Source organism: Cotesia typhae, unplaced genomic scaffold (assembly GCF_013202065.1).
Source record: "Cotesia typhae breed Kobodo isofemale line unplaced genomic scaffold, CoteBio_Ctyphae contig_22, whole genome shotgun sequence".
NCBI lineage: Eukaryota > Metazoa > Arthropoda > Insecta > Hymenoptera > Braconidae > Cotesia > Cotesia typhae.
In genome coordinates this window covers 3,911,761-3,937,349 of record NW_027423728.1, presented here as the reverse complement: position 1 = coordinate 3,937,349, position 25,589 = coordinate 3,911,761, and the positions used below count along the sequence as shown (strand labels likewise).

At 29.7% G+C, this 25,589-nt stretch overlaps 5 protein-coding genes across 14 annotated transcripts; 3 read left to right on the top strand and 2 right to left on the bottom strand.

Annotated features, from left to right (window-relative positions):
- Positions 1–2,424: 2,424 nt before the first annotated feature.
- LOC141523879 (uncharacterized) lies at positions 2,425–5,787 on the top strand. Of its 2 annotated transcripts, none has more exons than XM_074237447.1 (5): positions 2,425–2,555; positions 2,775–2,906; positions 2,971–3,096; positions 3,186–3,649; positions 4,722–5,787. In XM_074237447.1, exons 1-5 carry the CDS (start codon positions 2,513–2,515, stop codon positions 5,355–5,357), a joined length of 1,401 nt encoding a protein of 466 aa, XP_074093548.1. In that variant the 5' UTR covers positions 2,425–2,512; the 3' UTR covers positions 5,358–5,787. The 2 variants fall into 2 exon arrangements, with proteins under 2 accessions (XP_074093548.1, XP_074093546.1); XM_074237445.1 differs by having other exon boundaries at positions 2,968–3,096.
- A 1,971-nt stretch (positions 5,788–7,758) lies between these two features.
- Positions 7,759–9,039, bottom strand: Srp19 (signal recognition particle 19). The gene is made up of 2 exons (XM_074259906.1): positions 8,795–9,039; positions 7,759–8,254 (listed from the first exon to the last, which is right to left on the bottom strand). The coding sequence occupies exons 1-2, from the start codon at positions 8,839–8,841 to the stop codon at positions 7,867–7,869; spliced, it is 435 nt and encodes a 144-aa protein (XP_074116007.1). The 5' UTR covers positions 8,842–9,039; the 3' UTR covers positions 7,759–7,866.
- Positions 9,040–9,109: 70 nt separating this feature from the next.
- On the top strand, positions 9,110–11,141 carry Lrr47 (Leucine-rich repeat 47). The gene is made up of 3 exons (XM_074259904.1): positions 9,110–9,450; positions 9,723–10,304; positions 10,503–11,141. The coding sequence occupies exons 1-3, from the start codon at positions 9,271–9,273 to the stop codon at positions 11,037–11,039; spliced, it is 1,299 nt and encodes a 432-aa protein (XP_074116005.1). The 5' UTR covers positions 9,110–9,270; the 3' UTR covers positions 11,040–11,141.
- Positions 11,061–15,607, bottom strand: Not10 (CCR4-NOT transcription complex subunit 10). 4 transcript variants are annotated; one of them, XM_074259903.1, is made up of 7 exons: positions 15,430–15,607; positions 15,276–15,364; positions 13,779–14,230; positions 12,724–13,619; positions 11,632–12,382; positions 11,353–11,544; positions 11,061–11,272 (listed from the first exon to the last, which is right to left on the bottom strand). In XM_074259903.1, the coding sequence occupies exons 3-7, from the start codon at positions 14,227–14,229 to the stop codon at positions 11,214–11,216; spliced, it is 2,349 nt and encodes a 782-aa protein (XP_074116004.1). In that variant the 5' UTR covers position 14,230; positions 15,276–15,364; positions 15,430–15,607; the 3' UTR covers positions 11,061–11,213. The 4 variants fall into 4 exon arrangements, with proteins under 4 accessions (XP_074116004.1, XP_074116001.1, XP_074116002.1 ...); XM_074259900.1 differs by having other exon boundaries at positions 11,353–11,559; positions 15,430–15,600; XM_074259901.1 differs by having other exon boundaries at positions 11,353–11,559; positions 15,296–15,364; positions 15,430–15,600.
- A 170-nt stretch (positions 15,608–15,777) lies between these two features.
- On the top strand, positions 15,778–25,430 carry LOC141538446 (uncharacterized). 6 transcript variants are annotated; one of them, XM_074259897.1, is made up of 10 exons: positions 15,779–15,924; positions 16,145–16,260; positions 16,485–16,648; positions 16,758–16,893; positions 17,050–17,134; positions 18,953–19,682; positions 19,862–20,029; positions 20,703–21,186; positions 21,282–21,427; positions 22,108–25,429. In XM_074259897.1, the coding sequence occupies exons 3-10, from the start codon at positions 16,577–16,579 to the stop codon at positions 23,146–23,148; spliced, it is 2,862 nt and encodes a 953-aa protein (XP_074115998.1). In that variant the 5' UTR covers positions 15,779–15,924; positions 16,145–16,260; positions 16,485–16,576; the 3' UTR covers positions 23,149–25,429. The 6 variants fall into 6 exon arrangements, with proteins under 6 accessions (XP_074115999.1, XP_074115998.1, XP_074115995.1 ...); XM_074259894.1 differs by having other exon boundaries at positions 16,145–16,274; XM_074259896.1 differs by having other exon boundaries at positions 15,787–15,924; positions 16,070–16,260.
- Positions 25,431–25,589: the final 159 nt, after the last annotated feature.

Below are 25,589 nucleotides of genomic sequence, written 5' to 3'. Positions count from 1 at the left end.
ATAAATTTTTATTCGTAAGATTTTGGTGCACTTGATGTGATACTAACTTAACTTACAGCATGCGATATATAATACCGAAGTCATACAAAATGTAAGCCATATATAAATGTACCAAAAAGCGACTCAACTTACAGGCAACCTATTAGCCATTGATCTTCTACATGTACATTATAACATAAGTTCCGACATAATATATATATATATATATATATATATATATATATATATATATATATATATATATATATATATATATATATATATGATGTACAAACTAAGACGTTACGTATATATTTATATAGGTACAGCATACTAATATGAGTTTAGTCAAGTTGTTATAATTTGTACTGTAATGATTAGATCGAGTACATATACAGCCAGTACAGTTGATTAACTATTCCCTTAGCGATTCAGTATTTAGTAAATAGTATCACATCGCTTCTTGTGCTAGTATGCTTATATTTATGTTATGTTTCTTATACTACCTCCCTTATATATATTTACATAATATATAATATTTAATTATTATTGAATCTACAAATCTCTGACGCAGTTAATGGTTTGTACATAATTTACTTTTGTTGAGATGTTGCGAGATGCTGCAATTTGCTGGAAGAAACTAACTTTATATCTTCAACTTATCTACAACATCCGTCACAGATATCAGATGCATCGCACATATCGATAGTCGATAATCTCTCGAGTCTCATTTCTCGATTATCGATTATTTGTTACTAAACTCGTACGTTATACACACGGGATGCGCTTGATCCCGTTGAGGTAGGCTCGAGACTTTTTACGAGACTCGAGTATCAGGAGCGCAGAACTCGACAGTTTCAAGATAATTATATTTTTACGTTTTTATTCTTTTATCACTGTTTAATAATTGTTCATTGTTACTCATTCGCCGATTCTAATTTCAGATTTATTAATTTTCTACGCATACGTATTAATTTTTAAATTTACCCTTTTTTTTATTGATTTTGAAGAAAATCTTTGACAAAAATCATTTTTTTAATTTTCAATTTTTTAAACGTTGGACAAACCTGATAAATTTTTTTAGAAAATTTAATTGATTAAAATTATTAAAATAATTAATTTAACTAGGGTATGAAAATTTTTTTGATTTTTACACATAAAATCATCATGAAAAAAAATTTAGTAAAAAAATTCGACATGAAAATTAAAAAAAAAATTTCTAATTTTAATTTATCAATTTATTATAAAGAATAAAATGAAGAAAAAAAAATTATTATGTGGATAATTTACCTAAGTTTATGAAAAAAAAAATCTATATAAAACTTAGATTTAAACATTTTATCAAATTAATAATTAAAATTGTTAATTCTTGACTAATTATATAATTTAATATTTAATTTATATAAAATTGTATGCATCCAATTTAGTAATTGACAATTTTCAATTAGAACTGAAGAGATATTTCGAATTATTGATTCGATTACATTGAAGCTTTGTGAAATTATTAATATTTTAAACTAAAATTCAATACTCCGTAATAATACAAATTGAAATGATATTTTCCAGTGAACAGAATAATAATCCAACGAGTGAAAAAAAGAGAATTAAATCGTAAAATTAGTTATTAAAACTTTTTAATTGGAATTGTCAAATAACTTTAAATTAGTAATTTAATTGTTTGTGTTTACAAAGGTATAAAATTAAACGTGTATATTGTAAATTATTCCAGGTGATTTGGGTATTGGGGTCACGTAATTACAGGGTAATAGCGAGCGATGTTATTCTACGTGAGTTAAATGACAAAATAAATAAACGGAACAAAAAAAACATAGTATATTGATAACAACAACGTTCGCTGCCCGCTCGCATTTATCAGGCACGCATCAAATTCAGAAAGTTCCGTCGATGAATATTTTTACTGAATATGAAATAATAAAGTGAATAGAAGCTTAATAAAAAAAAAAAAAAAAAAAATTATTTTGAATTTTTAATGGTAATAAAATAAAAGACGTGACCTAGTTGTGCACAATTAAATAGAAACTTTACCAATTTTATTTCCGTTTAATTTTAACTAAATTAAATATTCAAATCCAAACTAAAATTTTGCTCAGCAAATAATATTGTTACACAAAACGTTATTTTATATTAACAATAAATTATAAACAATAATTTATTCACAACAATTTTTTTTCCCGAATTACCGACAATAGACAGACAGAATTTGCTGAACAATTAATTAACCGGATCTGATAATTACTCAATTTATTTATGCTTACCAATACTTCCTACACTATCGCGAATTGAAAATTACGTTAAGTAGAAGACAATTGTTTTATTTTATTAATTGCAAAAATATATATATATATATATATATATATATATATATATATATATATAATTATTATAAACTGCAACATCAGCGAGCTCAAACCGCAGCTATAAATCAACAGGTCAGTCGTTGATAAATCAGTCTTACTTGTACTTTTTGTCTAGAATACATTTACGGGATTTATTTTATTTTAATTAATTAATCATGGAGTTTTCATTTGTGGCGTTGTTTCTTTTATTTTACACAGGTTATTGTTTTAAATTTAATAAATACTTATTAAGTGATCATGTTGAAAATATTTTATCATTTATAGAATTTATTCAAGTCATTTAATTTTGAATGTTCTTTTAAGTTCGGGTTGCTTTTTGAGTTTCAAAAATATATCACAAGAAGATATCTAAAATTTCTACGAAAAAATAAAATGTTTTCTCAAATAAAAATGAATCTTCTATTAAATTTATTTCAGTTTACGGTGAGTACAGTCAAATAGATACTATAAATTCAAGAAAATGTACGGAGCTCTGTAATTATTGCGGTGGAACTGGATCTTACGTTGACAATTCATGTGAATGCTACATCGAAAATGATTATGACCAAGGTAAATCTCAATTAATCTCAATTAAATAAAAAAAAAAAAATTAACAATTAAAAATTTTAAGAAGGAGAATGTTTCGATCGAATGAAAAGAAAAGCCCGTCTATTGAATCTCGATGTGATAAACTGTAAACGAGGATTACCCGACCGTCCATCTAGGTGCAGAGATCAGAATTCTCGGCGTATTGGTTCTTGTAAGAATTATTTTAACTAACAAAAAGTATTTATCATCTATTTTATAAAATTATCAGTTACTAATAACAAATCATATAAATTTTTCAAGACGACATGTGTCGCATAGCCCAATACTTTCTGAGTGGAGGTCCTGCAAAACGGATACCGATTGTAAAACCTAAATGCGATCCAACAACAACAACAACATCAACTTCAACAGAACCGACGGTTGAAACAACAATAATAGATGAGCTGGAGTGCGATGAGATAGACGATGACTGTAATCTGGTAACGGAACGGCCAATAGAAGACCCTTGTGAGAAGTACAAACTAACTCCTCGGCCTCCTGAGTACCTAGAACCACGTTACGATTATCCAAAGCCCTTGCACCGCAACTATATTCCGAACTACCATATCAGACAGCCATTACTCGGCTCAACGCCACCATCTTATAGTTCGTTCCACAATCGTCTGTACCAAGGCAATAATCAGCTTTATTCACCTCAATATTCTTCTTTTGGAACTAATCTGCAACAAGCTACTTCGCCTTACGATGCGATGAGAGCTAAATACGTAAGCACTCTAATTTTAATTTTAAAATATATAAATATTTTATTTAATTCGACAATCTATCGATGGTAATAAATGAAAAGACATTTTTTTTTTAATATCTAATTAAAAAATTAGGATCATGTAATATAATCATTTTGTAAAGCGCTTTAAATTACACATTACGTATTTGAGCTCTCCGAGCGCAATAACTTTTGAATGAATGAACTGATTTTCACGCGGTTAGTGGCATTCGACGCAGTTTTTGATGCCTCATAAAGAATCTTCAAGTTTGAATTAATTAAACTAGAAATTTCGAAGTAATTCCAAAAAAAAATTTTTTTTTTCCGTTAACGATAACTCACGAACGAATCAACCGATTTTGACCGGACTGGCGACGATCGACGTGGTTTTTTGATGTTAAGAGTTGATTAGATTTTGAAATCAATCGATGAAGCTGTTTAAAAGTTATTCCAAAAAAACCACATTTGAAAAAACTTTTTTTTTTGTAGTTTTTTTTTAAATTTCTCAAAATCGTTTCGAATCAGTCCAAATTGTATTCAAAATCTACATTTATTTATTTGTTTTATGTAAAGAATAAATTGTAATATTTAAATGATAAATATTGCATAATGATTATTAAAATCTCGATTTTACTTTTTGAAATGGTAATTTTTAGCAGTTGATCATTACTTATTACAAATTGACTATTATTTATTACAGTTTACTTTTTCGTGTACCTTCTAATTCCGTGTAATGTTCACTTAAATTTAAGGAATACTAATATAAAAAATTATTCTACTAAAATACATAAAAAATTTATAACACTGAAGTTGACAGATATTAAAAATTTTTTTTGAATTTTATAGAAATTAAATTATTAAAAAGTTTAACATGTGAAAATTAATAAAGATTACAAGTGAAAATTTTTAGAAGCATTTTTTTTTGTAATTAATTTGTTAAAAAAATTTTTTAAATTGACAGCTGACCGCTCACTTCAGTATTATAAAAATTTTCAAATCAAACTTAGCAAAGCGATTGATTGAAACCTAATTGAATGATATATTACTGATTAAATTGATTTAATTATCAACAGATGGAAGAAATGATGGGCAAAAATTACTACAACTCAATGATGGAAAATCAATCCTACAGAAATAAAATCAATGGATACAATTACAATACATTTTCGACAAACGGATATATAAATGCAATGATTCCATTTAATAACAATAACTATATGCAGTCATTGTACGCGAGTACTAATAGCAATAATAATTACAATAATAACAATAATTATCAACTCGACAGTACTTACTTGCAATCAATGTCGATGAATGATTTATTGGAGCTGCAAAGATATCTGACAAATCAGAATCTTATGATGCAGCCTCTGTTACAACGACTTCAACTTCAAAGCAACTCCCAGGTTGTCAGTAATTATTCCCCGTACAATGACATAGTAGGGGCGGCAAATCCCTCTTCGACTGACAATACCCGGAATCAAGAAAATACCACTCCAATGACATTTACTTCACTTGGATCGTCTAATGATGAAACTGTAGTGTCATCGACTCAGGAAAATGATAATCCTATGCCTGTAATGATAGTTGAAGAAACTGTACCGGGTCAGGTGGGTGGTGAGCAAAACTCTGACACTACCGAAAGGTCAAGAAGGGTTATACGACCGTTGTATAACCGTAGAATTATTAAACGAGGCTCTAGATTGTAATATCATTTTACTTTGTCATTATTTATTATTTATATTCATAAATTATAACATATTTATTGATTTATTAATTATCAGAGCTCATTTTTAGTAAAAAAACCGCGAACTGGCGATACGATGAGTAGCCGTTAAATTTATACGAACTCAAACTCACGACTCTGGCGGCCGAAAGGCGAACTAACATTTAAAAAATTTTGGCGGTAAAAATTTAAATGAGTTTCAGCGCTTAAATTTTTGTTTGCTTGTATTAATTGTTAGAGTTTTGATTGAATTAAATTAATTAATATAATATTAATGAAAAATTAATTTAATTCATTTATTAAACCCTATTTCATATCAAATATTGTACCATGCTCTAGAATGCACCTCATATTATTTATAAAATATTGAATGTATTATTGAAAATTTTTAAATAAATATTATTAAATTATTATATATGATTTTTTAATTATATTTAAGAAAATTAAATTTTTCATTAACAAATATTTAATGAGATTAATTTTTTTTTTTTTTTATTCCATGATTTAATGTTGAAATTAAGTTTTTTCACAACAAAATTGAAGAAACAATTTTTAAAAACAAAGAAATTGATTATGAAAAATATGAAAAAAAAAAATTACACTTATAGTTTGTTAAAATTAACACATGAATTTTTTTTTTTAATAAATTATAAAATTAAAAAATTTTAAAATTGACTGATCTATAATATTAAGAGAATAAGAAAAATTTTGAGACCAGTGTATTTATATTGTAATGTCATCAGCGGAATCCGTAAGATGACGCTGCAATCAGGAGGCGCGAATTTAAATTGTCCGATAATATGTAAAACTATAATTGTTAATAACAAATACAACATCCGGTTAAATCAACGTCCAAAAAGAAATCTTTATGGCTCATAAATTTTGGGTAACACTCTTTTGGAGTAAACAATAAATAAATAAATCCTTGTAAACCTCTTCAAAACGAAAAAATATACACTCGAATATGACCCACACGTGTCGCCTAACAATTAGACCTTTGTGGAAACACATAAAAATAAAACACATCTTGAACCTTTCAAGGGGTTCCCTTAACCATTTAGACATCCGACAACAACATTTTCCAAAAGCAATAAAATATAAATACAAAATAAGAAAACTTAAAATTATAAAATTCAAATAACAATGGCACGGTTGTTACATGAATAATTAAGGAAATATTAAAATAACTTTTAAATATTCATCGTAAATTGGAAATTGTATTTCTATAATAAGTAATATATTTTTATAATCGATTCATTTTCATATATATATATGTATCGACATGGATTTTCTCTGTGGTTTCCCCGTGTCACTGTTCCAAGAGCCTGAGAGAAAAGGGTGAGGAGCAGGGCAAATGCGATACACCATGCACAAGTCGGACCACAGCCGCAACAATAGAAATTAATTAATGAATAATTATGTTATTATAATAATATCACTGTTGATAAGTAAATGATAGTATTCAAAATTAACTTAACAATAATAATAATAATAATAATAATAATAATAATAATAATAATAATAATAATAATAATAATAATAAGTTAGTATAATAGTATTATAATGTTAACAATAATAGTAATTACAAAATACAAACATACGAATAATTGTAGTAACAATAATAATAATTAGTGTTGATATTAACGATATTTAAAGTAGATATGATGATAGTAATCTAAGTTAATTAATAAGATAGAAACTTAAGGTATAAGAAACTTGGTGTAATAAGACAACCCCTACCTAATATATATATATATATATATATATATATATATATATATATATATATATATATATATATATATATATATATATATATATATGTATGTATATATATTTTCAGTTTCTTATATTGTAGATATACATGTAAAAAGCAATAAGCATAAGTGTATTTCAAGATAAGTTTAGTTGTATGTATTAGTGTAAGCGTCAAGCGAAGTACGAATTGTAATAGTTTGAGTATATATGTGTGACATATGGAGGGGAGACGTGAGGTCGGAGGTTTCGAGCCGACATTTTTGTAACTCACTTCTCCTTGAGAGCCCAGAACTGTATAATCTACCCTCTGTAATTCAAATCATAATCTTATATTTAAATGTTTAGTCAATAAATGAAATAAGTACATTTTACACGATTTAATAACCAAATAACAAGTCGTTCAGTATAATTAATTTAAATTCAAATTTCCTTTTCCCGCACTGGAACCGAGTATTTTAATACTCCCGGGCGAAAAAACGACGATAGGTAACGCTCGAGTCAATAAAACAATTCGCAACTAGATGGAGGCATAACAATATGATGAAATAGGTTTTTATGATTAAAGTTGGTATCGTTGAAAAAGTAACCAGGAAGTAATATTCTACAAGAATTAAAATTCCGTAATATTTATTTTGTAAATTATATTCATAATATTTAGTATTGACATTAATTACAATAAAAAATATAGTCGCTTATTGATAATTAAATATTAAAAAAAAAAAAAAATTAACAATTTATCTTCGGCCTTTGCCTTTGCCTTTTTTAGCCGTCGAGGAAGACTGCTGAGGTTCACTAGAGCTCTGTTTACCCTGGCGTGTTTTCAGATTGGGGATGCTTGTCCCAACGTAACTCATCAGCGAGTCCCGGGTAGGGTAATCAGGGTTAACTGGCGTGCCATCATCATTTTTCAATTGCACACGTATACGTCCTCGATAGAGCAATTCTTTACTCCGCTCTTTGGGATGTAATTTGTTTTCTACACCGATTTTCAATCCAGCTGCAAGAAGAACGTCCCTGATCTCCTGGTGAGTTGGATTCTCAACACATTTTGACTTCGGCAGCTTACGTCCCTCTGCGCGAGACTTTTTACTGTTTATGTACAGTGGATAAATACAGACCCACCTGTGAAAAATTATTTATCAATTAAATTAGAACAAGAAAAGTATTTCTACAAAATTGCACGTATAATTTTTAAAACTTTCTACATGTGAAATTTTTTCAATGAATTTTTTTTTAATAATTTTTTCAATGAATTTTTTTTTTAATAATTTTTTCAATAAAAAAAAATTCTAAAAACTTTTAGATGACGGCTAATTTAATTTTCATTAAAATAAACTATTGATACTGAAATTAATTGAAGCTTGACAATTTTTTTGATTTTTACAACTGAAAAAAAAATTTCACATGTGCAGACATTAAAAATAAGTATATTTTTTTTTTTTTTTTTTATCAATAATGGATTTTTTTATAAAAATTCCAAAAATTGTCAGATGTCTGTTAAACTCAATGTCTGTCATTGAGGTTATAAAAACATATGAAAGCAAAAAAGTACTTTACAAAAATAATTCAGAATATAATTATTAACTATAAAAAAAAAACAATTATTTTAAATATTAAATAAATTTTTAATAAATAATACTATTTATAAAAATATAAAAATACCTTTCACGATCACTGTGATTTTTAGATTCACTAAAAGCAACAGCCATGACGTTTGTCAATTATAAAATTGTTTTTTTAGTCACCAAAACAGTCAATAATTAAATTTTTTCAGTGATAAGTCACAAGTGACAATAAAAATTTATTTTTCCACAAATTAACAATAATTATTAATTTTTAATGGTTAATGATAACTAAAAAATGTATTTGTTATCAAGTTAAAGTGTTTTCACTGTTGGTACTAGATGACGTTTTTATTTACAGCTGTTTCGAGTGATTGTCACCAAGCAGCAGCACTTTCGTGAAAAACTACCATTTCTCTTGTGTTTAAAAAATTCTTCAAGCACTGTAGATTCGTTGTGTTTATATACTTACATAAAATTTAATTTTTTACAATATATGTATTGAAAATCTATCAGTATTATCGTATAAGATCAAATCAAGATTAATTTTTTTTTATAATACTAAACAAAATAAAAATGAAACTAGTTTGTAATGTTGAGGTTAACCATCGAGGATTATTGGCGGGATCTAATGTAACTCGTAAAAAATCACAACAATCTTGTCTGTCAATTGGTAAACAATGTAAAAAGGATGAATTGTTTATATTTTTGCAATCAAAGCCTCACAGTGGTAACCAGATGATTAATAAATATAAGGTATGTTTTTTATTTATTTTTATTTCTATTGTTTCAATTTATGACATTTAAGTTAGCAGTCACTTGACCACTTTTTAATTTTATTTAATAAACAAATTTGTTGTAAAAAGTTATTTTAAAAAATTGCATTTTTAATTTTTTTAAATTTCTACATGCCAATTTTTAAAAAAATTTTTTTTGCATTAATTCATTTCTTAAAAAAAATTCTAAAAATGATCAAATATCTGCTAAATGAATTTTCATACTTAATTTACAAAAATTAAAATTTACAGATTGACAATAACATCGAAAATATTTTTACAAAATTTATAAACGACGGTAAAAGTACGATTAGATTTAAAGAACCTCCCGTTGATCTGAACATCAAGAGCAACGACGCACTCCAATTAAAAAGTTTTTTAAAAGCTCTGCAGCTGGGCTTCAATAAAAAGTTGAGCGACGATACCGTGGTAAAACTGAAGGATTTAAACTCCAAGACCAACAGTTTTCCTGTTTCAACTGCCAAGAAAAAGGTATTTGTTAGATCTAAGGCTGAGTATCCGGTGCTCGAGGGTTTTCCAAGGACGACTGAAGAGCTCCATGTCTCTGGACTCGGGAGGAAATCTTTCGACCGTCAAATGCTACGTCTGCAGAGTCTGAGAATTTTAAATTTATCCAACAACGCGATTTCCTCTGTACCTAAGGAACTAGGAAACGTTTTCGCGTGTTTGACGGAATTGAATTTAGCATCAAATCTACTGGGAGAGACTCCTGGCATTGTCAACAATTATCAAAGTATTAAAAACAAATGGCTGTGGTTAAATGGGACCAGTATTACTAAAACTCTACGTTTGCTTGATTTAAGTGATAATAATGTAAGTATTTTCAAGAAGTTTTTATTTTAAACTAGCAACCTTGCAGTCACTATGTCACTGGGTCAAGACTTTTCTAAAGACATAAAATTTAACCATAAGAACCCATTTTATCATATAAATACACTGGCCACAAAACTTTGCTTATTCACTTAATACTATAGATGATAAATAATTAATTAATTTTGTTTTTAATCACAGCTGATATTCCTCCCAAAGCAAGTGGGTAAATTAAAAGGCCTCGTTACTCTCAACGTATCGTCCAACAAACTAGAAACATTGCCAGAAAGTATTGGAGTGCTACCTCGTCTAAAGTATTTGGATTTATCAATGAATAATTTAAAAAGTCTACCAGGAAGCTTCAGAAACCTACAACTAGACACTCTAAATGTCACCAAATGTTTTTCACCATCCTCACAGCCTGAGGCTACGGAAGAAACGACATATATAATGAGTCTGAAGGAACTAGCAGCTCGCGTAGTTGTTAATAAACAAATTTACTATGACGCGTCAATCGTTCCAGCGACTCTGGTAGATTATATGGACAATGCTCATTATTGCAGCATGTGTGGAAACAGCTGCTTCGAAGAAGTTATTCGTAAATACACTCTGAAGAACCTGAGGTCCATTGCTCACGCGATAACTTCCGACGTACATACTGCAACAGCTGATACTCTTTTTAATTGTATTTTATGTTCTTTTAGATGTAGTTATATTTTCAAAAAAAGAGGACTTTGATATAATATATTTAAATTATCCTTTAAGATTATTTATACGAAATTTATTTATTTACATTTTTTAAATAATTTTTTAATAAACAAATTTACATTTATAAAAAAATTAATTTTGAATTTTATTTTTTTTAAACAAATTAATATACAAAATTTTAAAATATTTTCAGGAGTTTAACAACTAGGCCCAGTATTGTGGGCAATGCTGTTTTACAATTGATCTAGCCACTTCGTCATGCCCTAAAACGAATTTAAAGTTTACAATAAAGTTAATTAGACTTAGAGTATTAAAAGAATAATTATTGAATTTGCAATCTTACCTAGTTGAAGTTCAATGTATAGTGCAAGCATTATCACATGAATAGGAACATCGCAATCAGGACCTTTCGACAGCCATACTTGTTTGAGGGTCTCGCCAGACTTATCAAGCTCTCCGCGTATCGCGTAACTAACCGCGAGATTGTACCTCAAAATTCCTCTAGCGGTATTCAAACTTTTAGGAAACCAAGAAACTAATAACGATGACTCTAAAATTAAATTCTCTTATTCTCTTAATAATGTAGCTTAGAGTTTAAAATTATCAAGTCAAATAACCGTACCTTTTTTAGCTTCATTTTTATTATCAGCATCATCATCTTCAGATGGAATGAGAACCGGCGGCATCATAATGCTGATGTCTTCTAAATTCTGCAGCCTCAAATGCGTGATCGCTTCATTAATTTTGTCCATGAAGATCAAACTTTCGGCAGCGTACAAGTTTCCCAGCATTTTGTAAGCACCTGGTAGTGAGTCAATTTTCAGAAGCATCCTCGCGTGCTCTAACGCCAAGATATAATCGCCCAGGCACAGCGACACGTACGCGCTGGCTGTTAAGATAGCGATCTTAAGACTAATCGCTTCAGACATCCACTTCGCTTGGAGAATTTGGATCGTGGTTCCAGCGTTCATTGGTGTAGTCGTCGAGTCTTCGGCTATGCCTGTCGCTAAGGTTGACCCACTGCTGAGCAGACCAGCGTTGGTATTTCCTTCTGACAAGAAACTAGACGGCGGAGTTATCAGCATCGACTTGGCGCTTTTGTCCATAGCTTCCTCGTAAGGAGACTTCGATAACGTGAACAGAGCATTCTTAAGACACAACATTGCGAACTCTAATGTCGGCTGCGGCATGGCGTATGCAAGACTTTGAGTGTGATACCTAGAATCTTTGTTCAATGCTGAAGCTAATATCAATTTGCGATGCTGGCCTACATTTCCAACCGCTTTCTGTACCAAATCTTGACACCTGCCTCGCTGACCTCTCATTGTTGGTCTTTGTCTTCTAGTAGTCATGTCGAAATCTATTTTGTTGGACTAAAAATAAATATAGTTCATTTTATTATTTATGTTTTCGTATATTATAAGAGGATGGCAAAAAAATTGACTATTTTTTTATTTTTGGAGCATCTCATAAAATAATGTTTTAAGAGCTCTCTTTAAAAATTATTACGTTCCAAAATTTTTAAGGGTTAATATTTCTCAAGATTTATTGAAATTTAATCCGACATTTGAAGAAATTAAAAAAAATGTTGAACCCCAAAAATTTTTTTATCGAGCTGATTTTTGAGGATTCAAAAAAAAAAGTAACAGTTCATTTTTTTGAGCCTCTCAAATATACAACAATCAACATCAATACAATACATAACAAATCTTACTGGTTTATAACAATGAATGCAGCACTCAGCCATTCGTAACCAAAGTTCCGGGCTGTTGTGCAGCCTGGTGCATCCTCTTGCAGCTTCAGTGAAGCAATCAAAGGCCTTGGTTGTTTGATTGGCACCCAGAAGCGCAACGCCTAAATTAAACATCAGCTCGTGGTGCTTATCGCCGCCTCCCAGCGTGTACAAAAATTGCGCCGAGCTATCAGTTCCCGAGTTGCTGGCATTGTTATCCTTAACTCTTGCAGCATCAATCGCTTTCTTGTTTTCTACAAGCGCGCGTTTTAAGTAAAACGCTGCCAAGTTCGGCTTCCCCCTCGCAAAATGAACACACGCGATATTATTATAATAAATAACACCCGCTGACTCGCCATGGATTTTATAGTCTAGATCAGCGCTGCTTCCTGTACACGAGTTCAACAGAGTCATAGACTTTGCATAATTTCCTTTGACGTACTCGAGATGAGCCTTTAGAAATACGGTCGAAATAGAGCCAGCTGCTTCAGCTCCTGGACTGGAGTTTCCAGTCAAAGACATTAACAGCTTCCACTCTTTCTTACAGAGTTTCGGATGCTGCAGTAGCAACAAAAGTCTTACTTTATATTTAAGTAATTTTATCCGAAACATTTCATTGTTCGAATCTGAGTTACTCGGCAACCAATTATCGTTTTTCTTTTCCTTTAATATTATTCTACAAGTCTCCTTGTCTTTATCTTTTTCCAAATTAATCGAACCCGAGGATGAGGAAGCTGCGTTTATTTTAGTATCCGCTACGTTGCTGCAAATAAATTGGTTCTCGACGTAATTAACAAGCGCCAGCGCCAACGCAAGTCTGTTGGTCTGGATGTAGAGTTCAATGAGAAACAAACAGACTTTCCAAGCTAAATTTTCCTCTGAAACAGACCGTGAATATAACTAATTATTTAATCCTGATAAAGAAGCAAAGCATAATAATTCATTCATCCATAATTAATGATTATCAATTTATAGATTAATTAATTAATTAGTAAATATGCTAATGCACGCATGAACTAGTTACTTGACACACATACCCATCGGCTCGACAAAGCTGAACAATTTTTCCAGTATATGTAGCGCGAGATCATACTGCCGGTTGTGATACAGCAGCACAGCCTGGTTGTATCTCATCACGCACTTTTCAGCGTCGTCAGTCCCGTCGCTGGCTGTATCACCAGCATCCTCCGAGGAAGTTACTGGTGATGAAGGAGATCCGCAAATCGCCTTCAAACTCTTGCGTGCCAGCTCCGTCTTGGTTAAGTCGCTCTTGTAATACTCGACGATGATTTTATTGTGCATTACTTTTAGATCTTTCGGTCGAAGAGCTTCGAGCTTGTTGAGGAACGTCAAGCAGCTTGTGTAGTTGCACTTTTTGAATTCATTTAACGCACTGTTTGCCAAGTCGCGCTCCTGCTCGGTTATCATTATCGCTGTGTTGCTCGAGTCTTTGCTACAGCCATTTGTCATCATCTCGATTTCACTCATCCTGAAAAATATGGTAATTTTTTAGTATCAAAGTCATTTTTTTAGTTATTTATTATTATTATTATTATTTTTTTATTAAAAATTAACTTTTTTTTTTTTTTAAATAAAAAAAATTAACATTTTTTTTGTTAAAATGTGTCAAAAGTAAAAAGTGACTTCTAATACTTTTTTTGGAATTCTATAATTTAAAACTTTTCAATTTTTTTATTTTTCAAAAATTTTTTTTAACAAAAAAAATTTTTTTCTTAATAAATTTTGAAAAAAAAAAAAACGAAACAATTATCTAAAAAAATATATACTTCAATAATAATTTTCATTAAAATTTTAAAAATTCGCTCAAAGTTTTGTAACACTATTAACTTAATATTTATTTATAATTATTTTGACTTTTTCATTCTCCTAATTCTTCTTTAAACCATTAACTTAATTGCTATGATTATTTAATATAAGTTACTGATTGCTAAGCAAATTGAATTAACTATTAATAATTGGCCTTTTGCCGCCGTTTTCCAAGTAATAGTAGCTACAAAATGTATATTAATTAAATCATAAATCATTGTATTTAATTGTTCAAACTATTTTGTAACTATAAATTTGTGTACAATAATGTAAAAATTTATAAAGTTTATAAATCTATGTATCAGATGTAAAATTAAGTGACCTTGTTACTGGCCCTTGGCTGTTAGGTCTATCTCAAAATAATAAATAAATAAATATAATAATGTAAAAATTTATATATTGTATATCAATTGTAAAATTTTGTGACCCTGTTAATGGCCTTTGGCTGTTAGGTCTTTTCCAAACAAATAAATAAATATTAATAATCGATAATAAATTATATTGAGAACAATAGCAGACACCCGGTAATGATTATAAAAATATTACAGTGTAATTTCTTTAGTAAAAAAAAAAAAAATTAGAATTTCATAACAATTTATTAAAAAAAAAAAAAAAAAAAAAAAAAAACGAAACATCAACAATCAAACGCTCACTGAATAAAATAACCTAAAAAATGTCCAAGATTGATAAACTATCAAATTACTAACTTTTGAATTTTTAATCATACCCGCTAAATCGTTCTTTTTAACAACAGTAAATTCAACCTCTTCCACGTTTAATCAAATGTCAAGGTCATCTAAAAACAACAACAACAATTATTATCAATTATCAACAAACAATAATCCACACAATTAAACTTACTTGTTTGATAAAGACCAACAATCACCAGGAGAATAATTAAAAAAAAAACAGTAATTACTAATATAACAAATAAATAATATCCAGAGTCCAAGTGAGTAATATCAATATTAACATTATAAACAAAATGAGCACTGAGTACAAGTACAAGTAGAGGTACAGGTCAATGAAACTTGGATGTTGGATGCTGTCACCTTAGGGTTGAGATTCTGGACTGATGACCAACCATGCCCCGGGAAAGTGGCTCCGTCACGCGGGCAAGTCTCTTACTTCCTCTTACTCTTCGCAGCGTTCATTGGCTTTGCCATTATTATTATTATTGTTATTATTATTCTTGTGCATATAAACACCAGTTATATCCTATATCTGTGTATATGGATCACAAAGAGTAAAGAGCGGATGGAAGTAGAGTATAGTTGCGGCTGTGGATGGTGATGGTGGATGGTGGAGAAAGAGAATAAGATTAGAACTGTAGGCTTTAGCTCCAGTGAGTCTGTGGTGAGTCGCGCGATTCATTCGCGATTTATTTTTCGGTCTTCAAATGTTGCTTTAAAAGCCCGCACTTTTAAGTTTACTCTATATTATTATTATTATTATTACTAATATTTAATATTATTACTAAATTAAATATTATATTTTTTAGTAACAAAACTATTATATCATCAACACCTACTAGTTATATTACATATTAAATATTTCTGTTCTATCCTGAGTACAGGATGTATGTGCGCATATATATTTAAAGAAATATATACTGTAACTATTGGGTCAGGACAAGGACCGTTTAATTGCGCCGTGTTCGAATATCAGAGAGTGGGTCGATGGCGTTAAATGGTGATTGTCAAGGGGTGATGACTTTTATTCTATTTATTTAACAACATCCGATAATATTTTATTAACAAATTATAATTAACAATAACAATAACAATACCGATTACAATAATTGGCAATTTAAATAATTAAATTTTTTTTAAATTAATAAACAGTAAAATAAATTTTAGTATAGTTTATAAAAAAAAAGAAAATAGAAATAAATTTAAAAAATGTGTGGATTTTAGTCTGGTGTTAGTGGTTGGTGAATTACCGGAGATTGACAAGGGAAGAATTGGCTGATAGCAAAAAAGAAGAACAAGAAGAACTAAACGGCGTCATGGATGTCAATGTTGATCGAGATTGCAGCGCTCTGGGTGGACTTTTTCACCAGATTATTACGGATATGAAGGTCGGTGGGTGGTTATTGTGTGACGAATGACATACTTTTATTTATTTTTTTAAAAATTTTATGATTATATCACGCATGTTTTATTTATTATTTATTTTGGTTGTTTCAGAATGGAGCTCCACTGTGGGACGACCTGATATCGAAAGCGACCAAACTTCACACTTGTCTGAAAGCAGCAATACTCGCAGTGTCCGCTTATCTTGAGGCCTTCCAGAAAATTGCAGATGTTGCTACCAGTGCCAGGGGTAATTGTCTGTTTTTTTTTTTTTTTTTTTTTGTTTATTTGTTAGGTCACCAGTCAATTGTTTGCTTGTTTGGATCAATTGTTTTTATTATTATGTATATTACTTTGTTTTTCGCTTTATTGGTGATTGACACTGATGGAGGATTTATTTGTTTAGGAGCAACTAAAGAAATTGGCACTGCCTTGACGAGGGTATGTTTGAGACACAAAGCCGTTGAAACGAGAATGAAATCATTTACTTGGTAATTTTTTTTATTTATTCTGAGTATCAAGTTAACAGATTAACTTGGATATTATTCTTTATTTTTTTTTTTTACAACATGGAAATTGTTATGACTTTGAAATCACTAGATACTTTACAATTTAATAATTTTATTTAACTTAAGGATTTTTTTTTTTATAGATTTTAACTATTTTTTTATCTATCCTATTAAGAAAATAAAAAAAAATTTCTGTCCAGAAATGACTTTGTATTTTGTCAACTGTTGACATTTTTAAAGATATAAGCTCATCCCGACATTACTCTCATCGAGACCTTTCATTTGAATATCCACATCAATTTTTTTATATATTTTATATATTATATATAGTTTGGAATTTTTTTTTTGTAAATACTTTTTCTTTTCATAATTTATTTGTTAAAAATTTATCAAATATCTCTTAATGTCATTACCAGAATTTTTTTTTCAAAGTTTGTAGAAACTATTGAATGTTTACTGCTTTCATCGTCATTATTTATTAGTTATTGTTACTTTACGACTTGAGAAGGGTGAAAATGTCATTTGCCCATTGAAACATTTTTTCATTGTAAGAATATTCAATGAAGCAATAATATGTGATGGCGAATAATACAAATAATGAGAGTGAAAGTAGCAGATGTTGGTGCTTTTTTTATTCTCAAATAAATTTGGTAATAGTAAAGAAAAAAAAAAACATCGATGGGCGTAAGTATTTAACCATTAAAGTTCTAATTGATTTTACCGTAAAGTTATTTTTTCTTGAAAAGTGGTTTGTTTATTAAAAACATTTGTCGAACATCTGTTATTTTTAGTATCATTACAAAACGCTGATACATAAAAAATTTAGTACTTAAATACTTATCCCTCTTTTAGTTAGTGTGTAAAAATAGATACATTTGAAAATTTTATAGATCTAGTTGTATTGAAGAAAAAAAATTTCCAAATTGAAAAAATATTAAGATATCGGTTACGATAAAAAACGTTTTAGTTTTAAGATTTTAATGTTTTCATGCCGCTGTCACATTGAACCTACTTTATAAATTATCTCAACGTTTTCTACAATTACTATTACATAATATGTTACGCTGCTTACTATGTAGAACAGATTAAGATTTATAGTGTTAGTAGTAATTAAATGATGTGTTCACTGTAAAAAAATACTCTGGAAAAATTTTTCGTTTTTATACATCAGGGTAGTAAAAAAAATGGACTATTTTTTTTTTTTTTTCGAGTCTTGTATGAAAATAAGTTAGTTTATTATGTTTTGAGAGTCCTCTCCAAAAATCAGCCCAATTAAAATTTTCTGGCAGGTCAAGATTTTTTTTAACTTTCAAAGTAGAGTACTTAAAATATTTTCAAGCGACTTTTGAAAGTCAACATCAACGAGTTTTCAATATTTTTCTGTTAAGTTGACACCCTGAAGAATATAAATAAATCAATTAACCATTTCTGTATTTTAATTGAAAAATATTTATCCAGTTTCTTCATAAAAATTAAAAAAAAATCTTGAGCGACTCAAAAAAAATTTTTTATTGATCTAATTTTTGGAGAAAATTTAAAATCATGATTAATTATGATAGTGAAATTAACGAACATTTTTTTAGATAATTAAAACAATTAAATAATTATCTCAAAAATTAAAAATGCGAATTTAAAAAAGAATTTTTTTATCAAGATTGATTTGTTATAAAAATTTAAAAAATTGTCAGTCGTCTGTTAATTTTAGTATTATGATAAATGAAAATATTTCTTATGAGTCTTAAAAAAATTGAAATACATAATATTTAATGAAATTTTTAATAATTGAAACAATTAAAACAGCGCAATAATGGACCGATTAGTGATGCCGCTACAAGAAAAATTAGAAGACTGGAAGAAAGCCCTGATAGTTCTGGATAAAGAGCATACAAAAGAGTACAAAAAAGCAAAGGCTGAACTAAAGAAGCACCGGACATCGGCTGTAGACACTTTGAGACTAAAAAAAAAAACTCGAAAAATATCAACGAATCATGGGCCCGGAATGGGTACCGGTAACATCAGCGAATCCTTTCAGGGAAATAAGGAGGATGACATGGAACTAAATCGCAGATTATTAGAACCATCTGTCGCAGACAAACGAATCAGTCTGGAAGAGACTGAGCGAAAAGCTGTTCGAGCGGCTTTGCTGGAGGAACGCGGACGTTTTTGCCAACTCGCGAGATTGCTCAAGCCGGTTCTCGACGAGGAAATAGCGATGCTGATGGAGTTGACACATCTCCAAGAGGTATCTGAGCAACTGGAACGACACACGCTTGCCCCGTATGATCTTCCAGCGCAGTGCGAGCAAATAATAACTGACTTGAAGGAGCGAAGCGACTCGGGCCAGTGGCCATTGCATCACCATTTGACCTCAACTACTCCGCCCTCGAGCCCTTCGTTGTCTCTGGGCTCCCGCAAGAGCTCCATGTGCTCCATCAGCTCGTTAACCAGCAGCGGCAGCAGCGGGTCTTGCAAAAATCATCCTAGTCCAGCCTGCGGGCACCCTCACCACTGGCACAGATCCTTTTCTCAGGTGAGACCCTTAAGTCATCATCAATCAGTAATTATTTGATTTATTAAAAGTGTTTTAGTACTTTAAATATAGAACTCATCTAATAGAATAGAATGCATTTGCTTGCAACTACTGAGCACTTTTATTAGATTACACGTTAGTTGTTTGATGAATGTCGTAGTCGATGTTATTTATTGTAGCCTCTAGGAGGAATCAACACTTGCCGATCGATAATTATTGACTCGGGAGGAGGATACGGTAATAATGTTTCTAAAACATTGATGCTGCGTCGTCATTTATCAACTGGTAGCTCACGTGATTCAGGTTTTACTTCTCAAGATACGCTTAATAAACAACCAACTGAACAGGTATTGTCTATTTATTTATTTATACTATTATTTTTAATTAATGTTTTTCGCTTTTGCTCTATGTGTGTTTGCACTGTGTTTTATTTACACAAACAAATTTTATAAGGGTGAAGATAAATGTTTTTTTTTTTTAAACTTCCCGTTAAAAAAAATTGAAAATTAAAAAAAATCGGGAAGTCATTGGACAGTTTTTTGTTATTTTTGTAATGTAAATATAGTTAAGTACATATACAAATAACTTTCAAGGTTTCTCAAATGATTGATAAGGATCAGTCCCTAATTTTTATACAATTTTATTGGCTATATTTTTCATTCAGAAAAGCAAAAAAAAAATCATTTGTAAAAAAAAAAGAGCTCATCATTAAAATTTAAAATTGCCATGATATGTTTATGCATTTTTATATTAATCAATAAAAAAAAAATCCTCTTCAGAAAAAATAATAGAAAAATTAATTTTTCGGCTTTCAAAGTACGTATAACGCTTCAACTTAATTTTCATGTGTATACTTTGATAGATTGAACTTTTTCAAGCAATAAATTGCATCATAAAATACTAAAATCAAATTATAAAAATTTCTCAACGCCCTTATGCTTATTCAGATGTCCCTTTTCTCCAGTAGTAAACCTCGATGACGTCACTGAGATGATTTAAAAATAAAAAACTGATTTATAGGTATCAAGTGTGTCTTCCCAAAGCAACGTGAGTCAGAATACCAATACCGGATCGACAAATATAAATCAGCAGCAGCGTCCGCTCTCGAACGCCACATGGCCCAATTTACAAGAAACAGCCGCCGGTTATGAGAGACAACCATCCAAAGGACAGACATCCAATGAACGACCTCATACTATTTCGTCGGCTTACGAGAAGGGTGGTCATCAGCGACCAGCGTTGAGTGTCTACACATTCCAAGCGCCAGACTCAACAGGATGTCACAGCCAACCTGCCTCACCTGTGTCTGCCAACACCGTAGCGGTCAACCAAACTCGCACACCGCCAAAAGCTGGCAAAGCTGCTAACGCCCCGAGACCCCCGATTCCCAATAGATGCTCCAGTCTAGAGCGCTCTACGTCCACTTCACGGGTCAATAATGACGGTAATGGTAATCAACGTCCTGGTAAACCGAAATTACCTTTGCCAGCGCATTTAACTAAAGGTAATTTTTTTTTTTTTTTTTATTTTGATTTAATGACATTATATTTATGATACCGATAATTTAGTATTGATTGTTAATTGGTGATTCCTCTACAGAATTATTAGGAAATCAATTGGTTACCCAGCCGATGTACGTAAACATGCATGAGTTGGCTAATTTAGCAGCTAATCGAGCGCAGGAAATGCAAGTTCCAACTGTACGCAATACTGCTGCTTCATCAAATCCAAATCTTACTGAAAAGGTATTTTAACTTTATGAGTTCATCAATTAGAGTAGCTTAAAAAAGACAATTTATTTTTTGTTTTCAGTTTTATTAAAAATATGTTAATTTATCATGTCCAAAAATCAGTTTAGTTAAAAAAAAAATTTTTTAGAGGTCACTCCTGAGTCATGATTGTTAAAAATTTTGAAAATTATATTTTTTTTTGCTTTTAATTTTTTTATTATTAAAATTTTTTTTAGATTGAAAATTACGTACATTTTGATAATTTGAAGTCGAAATTTTTACTTTTAGAAGTTGTTTAAAATTTGTTAAGCTATTAAAGATGCTAGATAAATATTTTTAATTAAATCACACTGAAAGAACAAGATAATACTGAATATCATCCCAGATTGTACTGAGTGAAAAAAAAAAAAAAATTCAGATAGTAGCTAGTGTAATCCAGATTACAATGAGTATAATCCAGATATCACACAGTATAATCTGGATTTTTCTAGGTACTATCTGAAATTTTTTTCACCACAGATATGATGGAGTATAATCTGAGATAATATCCAGTGTCATCTTGTTCTTTCCGTGTACAAGAAAAAATTCAATTATAGAATTTTGTAAATTCTCCGCGACAGTCCAAATAAAAAATGTTGGGTAACATAATTAAAAAAATGATTATAGATAACTGTAATAAATAAATTATTTTTCAGACTGAATCAATAATAACGCCATTACCAAAAGAAGATACACCTCAGCAACCAGAAACGAGCAATTTAGATGTCAGCGCAACATGTACATTGCCTCGTCGCGGATCATTTCAACAAAACAAGCCAGCACCGCCAACACGCCGTACTTCTACAATAATAACCTCAACGACAAGTATTACAAATACTCTGGAGGAGCGTACAAACTGCAGCATCAGCGCGAGCAACCTTCTCCAAATAGCCGGGCCTGACAGTGACTTCACCAGCTCACCCCCGAACATAGCAGACGAAACGGAGAACCTTCCTCCGCCACCAGCATTCCTATTGGAAGGAAGTTCGCCAACCGCGAGTCCTTATCCCCCAGCTAAAAGATCAATATCCGTTTCAGAGACAGTGAGAACACTTACCGAGCTGCGTCATACACCCGCTAGCCCGTCATTCATGCGTAAGCTGATGGCTCAACAGGCACAACCTCCAGTAACACGTGTCACTCGGTCAGGTCCCGAGCATTCGAGCTCCTCCAGGTGTGTATCGACCTCCAGCATTGAGTCATCTTCATCTGGGCACAGCTCTTCGAACACCACTGTCTCTAACACTTCGACTTTCAACTCCAGTCAGCAAAATTTAATCAGTGTTCTGAGTTCTAAACTCAGCAGCACTTCTATCAATTCAACTGCTGGTGACTGTAGTCCCAAGTTGATGCGCAAACATATCATTTCTACCAGTGAATTACAGAACCAAACTTGTTCTGCTCCAAGACGTACCAGCGTCGGTTTTCTCGAGACCCTTAATGCTAAATTGGCGGCACAGAAACAACAACAGCGTCAACAACAAGTACCTCAAGTACAAACTCACTTAAAAAGTACAACCGCAACATTATCTACTCCTAATAGATCTGCTAGCGTCAGACGGATTATGGCCAACAGAGTTCCTATTCTAGATCCGCTACAAGTAAGAGATTCATTGATGGATCAGATAAGACGCGGTACTTCTTTGCGTAAAACAACCGGTACTATCAATGACCGCTCGGCTCCACAAATATATTAATTATTATTATTAATAAATTTATTAGTTGATTAATCATACCCGTGTAAAAACCATATGATATTCGTTATGAATGTCACAATCAATCTTATATTTTGACACAAAGAGGGAATGTATAATAATTGAGAAAAACAGTATTTTTATCATGCACTATACTGTTGCTAAACTACTTTACTTTCTTCCTTGATTTTCTTAACTTAGAAAAATATTCAGAAAAACACTGTTTTGATTTTAAAAAAATTTTTTCGTCTGAAAATAATTATTTTTTATTTCGAAAACAATTTAAATCCTCCTGAAAATTTCTTCAATTTAATTAAGGGGCACACCTAGTGTGAAGTTTGAAAAAAATCACTTCAAAAATTTTACTGTGTATTGTTAAAATATGTATAAATTGATACAGTAGTTTTTTTTTTTTTTTTTTTATTTTATTCCCAAAAATCGCATTTTTTAGGCTATCATATTAAATGTGCTCCTTAATTTACATTATTTTCTGTACTTAGTTATGACTCAATAATTCTATATCACGATTCAAAAAGACTAACAATATCATTATGATTTTATTATGAATTCATGTTAATATCAATGATTTTATGATCAAATTACTAGAAATTATCTTTCTCCAACAAAAAAAATAAATATATTTTATAATCTAGTTAAAAAAAAAAAATTTGTTCCCATTAATATTTTACTTATCACGGGTATTATCAATTGTATATTAATATGGCTTTTATATGAATCTCATATTTGTGTCAAAATATAATTTTCACACGAGTAATTATTAATCACATATTTAATATTATAACTGAAAAAAGAATGGATTTATCGGTATTAAATTAAATCCGCACTTTTATTCATTCAATTATATTTATTTTTATAATTTATATCTCGAGTAAGTTATCTGAAAAGTTTTTTTTTTTTTTATTTATTCGTCATATTGATAATAATCTAGAGGAAATTTTATCAAATTAATAATTGATAATTATACAAATATTAACGAAAGCTGTTGTACGCGATAGTTTAGATTTAATTATAGGTACGCTAAAAGTAGTATTGAAAAATTAAAAATGAGATATTACTATTAATAACAACAGCCTACGTGATATCAGTAATTATTAATATAATATAAATTATTAATAAAGTTTAAGCAATTAAATGATAATGTATCTAATTGATTAATCTAATAGTTAAATAATAAGTATTTAAATGGTTCCGTGAATGGACATCCACGGACAAAATAACCTTGATTGTCTTTAGTCGAAAAGTAATATCTGCATCTATAAGTAAAAGTAAAATTATAAGAGAATAATCCAGTGAAAAACATAAATTTATCAAAAGTAATGTATGATTTAAGTATCAAAGAAAAATAAGTAAGTTTTTCTGTGATTATGAAAATAACCGAATATTATTAAATGTAATTTATTAATTATTAATTATATACTACTCGTATAAAACTGTTGTCAGTTGATGCAGTTATTTTTTTATTTACAGATTACTTATTAATTTTTTCTATATTTGTGATAAGCTTGAATTATTTTGAGCCTTTTGGGTAATTTATGTGCTTGCAATTCAATTATATAAGTTAATTATAATATAAGAAATTGACTAAATTAAAATAAGACTTTTCGATATAATAAATTGTATTCTTTTTCTAAATATTTACTGATAAAATTATTAAATTTAATTAATTCGGTAGCAGTTAACTTGTTAGACCGATAAAATTCTAAACTAGCAAAATACTAGAAAATCATCTTTAAAATTTTTTATCATTATAAAATTTATTCAAGTCATGTAATTTTAAATTTTCTTTTAATTTCGGGTTAAAAATTTTCGTTAGTATGTTTTTCTAATCATTGTTGAAGTAACCACGATATTTTCCAATCTAAAGATTTTTATTTTCTATATTTAAAAATTCGTAGTCATCAAAATTTGAAATTATATTATTACAGTATTTTTTAGATTAACGGAGTATTGTTAATCTAACTAGTTCACTGCAACCTGAAATAATATTTTATACATTTAACTGGCCAAAATTCACGTTAGAAGCATTAGAAAATTTATTTTAAAAAGATTACGTGAATGGTAACAGATTAACGAATTTAAAATTAAGTTTTTTAAATGAAATAAAAAATTAAATTAACACTAATTCGTTAGTATCAAAAACAATTATTTCTATTTCAGGTACTTTGATCTATTTTTTTAACAAAAATGTAAAGAAATAATATGTAAATTAAAAATAAATTGTGAGTTTAAAAAATTGATGGAAATTTAACTAATCAGTAACTAGGTTTTTCCAAATTCTTTAAGATTAAAGACCCAGTTATTGACAATTTCAATTAATTTATTTTAAATTAATATTTAATATTAATTTTATTTAATTAAAAAAAAAAAAAAATAAATTAACTCTAATAAATTAATAAATACAATTTTTGAATTAGAATTAAAAA

Coding starts and splice junctions, on each gene's coding strand:
- LOC141538446 (XM_074259898.1), top strand. CDS start 16,577: ATGGATGTCAATGTTGATCGAGATTGCAGCGCTCTGGGTGGACTTTTT. Junction 16,894..17,049: donor TGTTGCTACCAGTGCCAGGG/GTAATTGTCTGT, acceptor TTATTTGTTTAG/GAGCAACTAAAGAAATTGGC. Junction 21,428..22,107: donor ATCCAAATCTTACTGAAAAG/GTATTTTAACTT, acceptor ATTATTTTTCAG/ACTGAATCAATAATAACGCC.
- LOC141523879 (XM_074237445.1), top strand. CDS start 2,513: ATGGAGTTTTCATTTGTGGCGTTGTTTCTTTTATTTTACACAG. Junction 2,556..2,774: donor GTTTCTTTTATTTTACACAG/GTTATTGTTTTA, acceptor AATTTATTTCAG/TTTACGGTGAGTACAGTCAA. Junction 3,650..4,721: donor ATGCGATGAGAGCTAAATAC/GTAAGCACTCTA, acceptor AATTATCAACAG/ATGGAAGAAATGATGGGCAA.
- Srp19 (XM_074259906.1), bottom strand. CDS start 8,841: ATGGCTGTTGCTTTTAGTGAATCTAAAAATCACAGTGATCGTGAAAG. Junction 8,255..8,794: donor AATCACAGTGATCGTGAAAG/GTATTTTTATAT, acceptor AATTTTTCACAG/GTGGGTCTGTATTTATCCAC.
- Not10 (XM_074259900.1), bottom strand. CDS start 14,229: ATGAGTGAAATCGAGATGATGACAAATGGCTGTAGCAAAGACTCGAGC. Junction 11,560..11,631: donor TAAAAATGAAGCTAAAAAAG/GTACGGTTATTT, acceptor ATTTAATTTTAG/AGTCATCGTTATTAGTTTCT. Junction 11,273..11,352: donor ATACATTGAACTTCAACTAG/GTAAGATTGCAA, acceptor AATTCGTTTTAG/GGCATGACGAAGTGGCTAGA.
- Lrr47 (XM_074259904.1), top strand. CDS start 9,271: ATGAAACTAGTTTGTAATGTTGAGGTTAACCATCGAGGATTATTGGCG. Junction 9,451..9,722: donor AGATGATTAATAAATATAAG/GTATGTTTTTTA, acceptor TAAAATTTACAG/ATTGACAATAACATCGAAAA. Junction 10,305..10,502: donor TTGATTTAAGTGATAATAAT/GTAAGTATTTTC, acceptor TTTTAATCACAG/CTGATATTCCTCCCAAAGCA.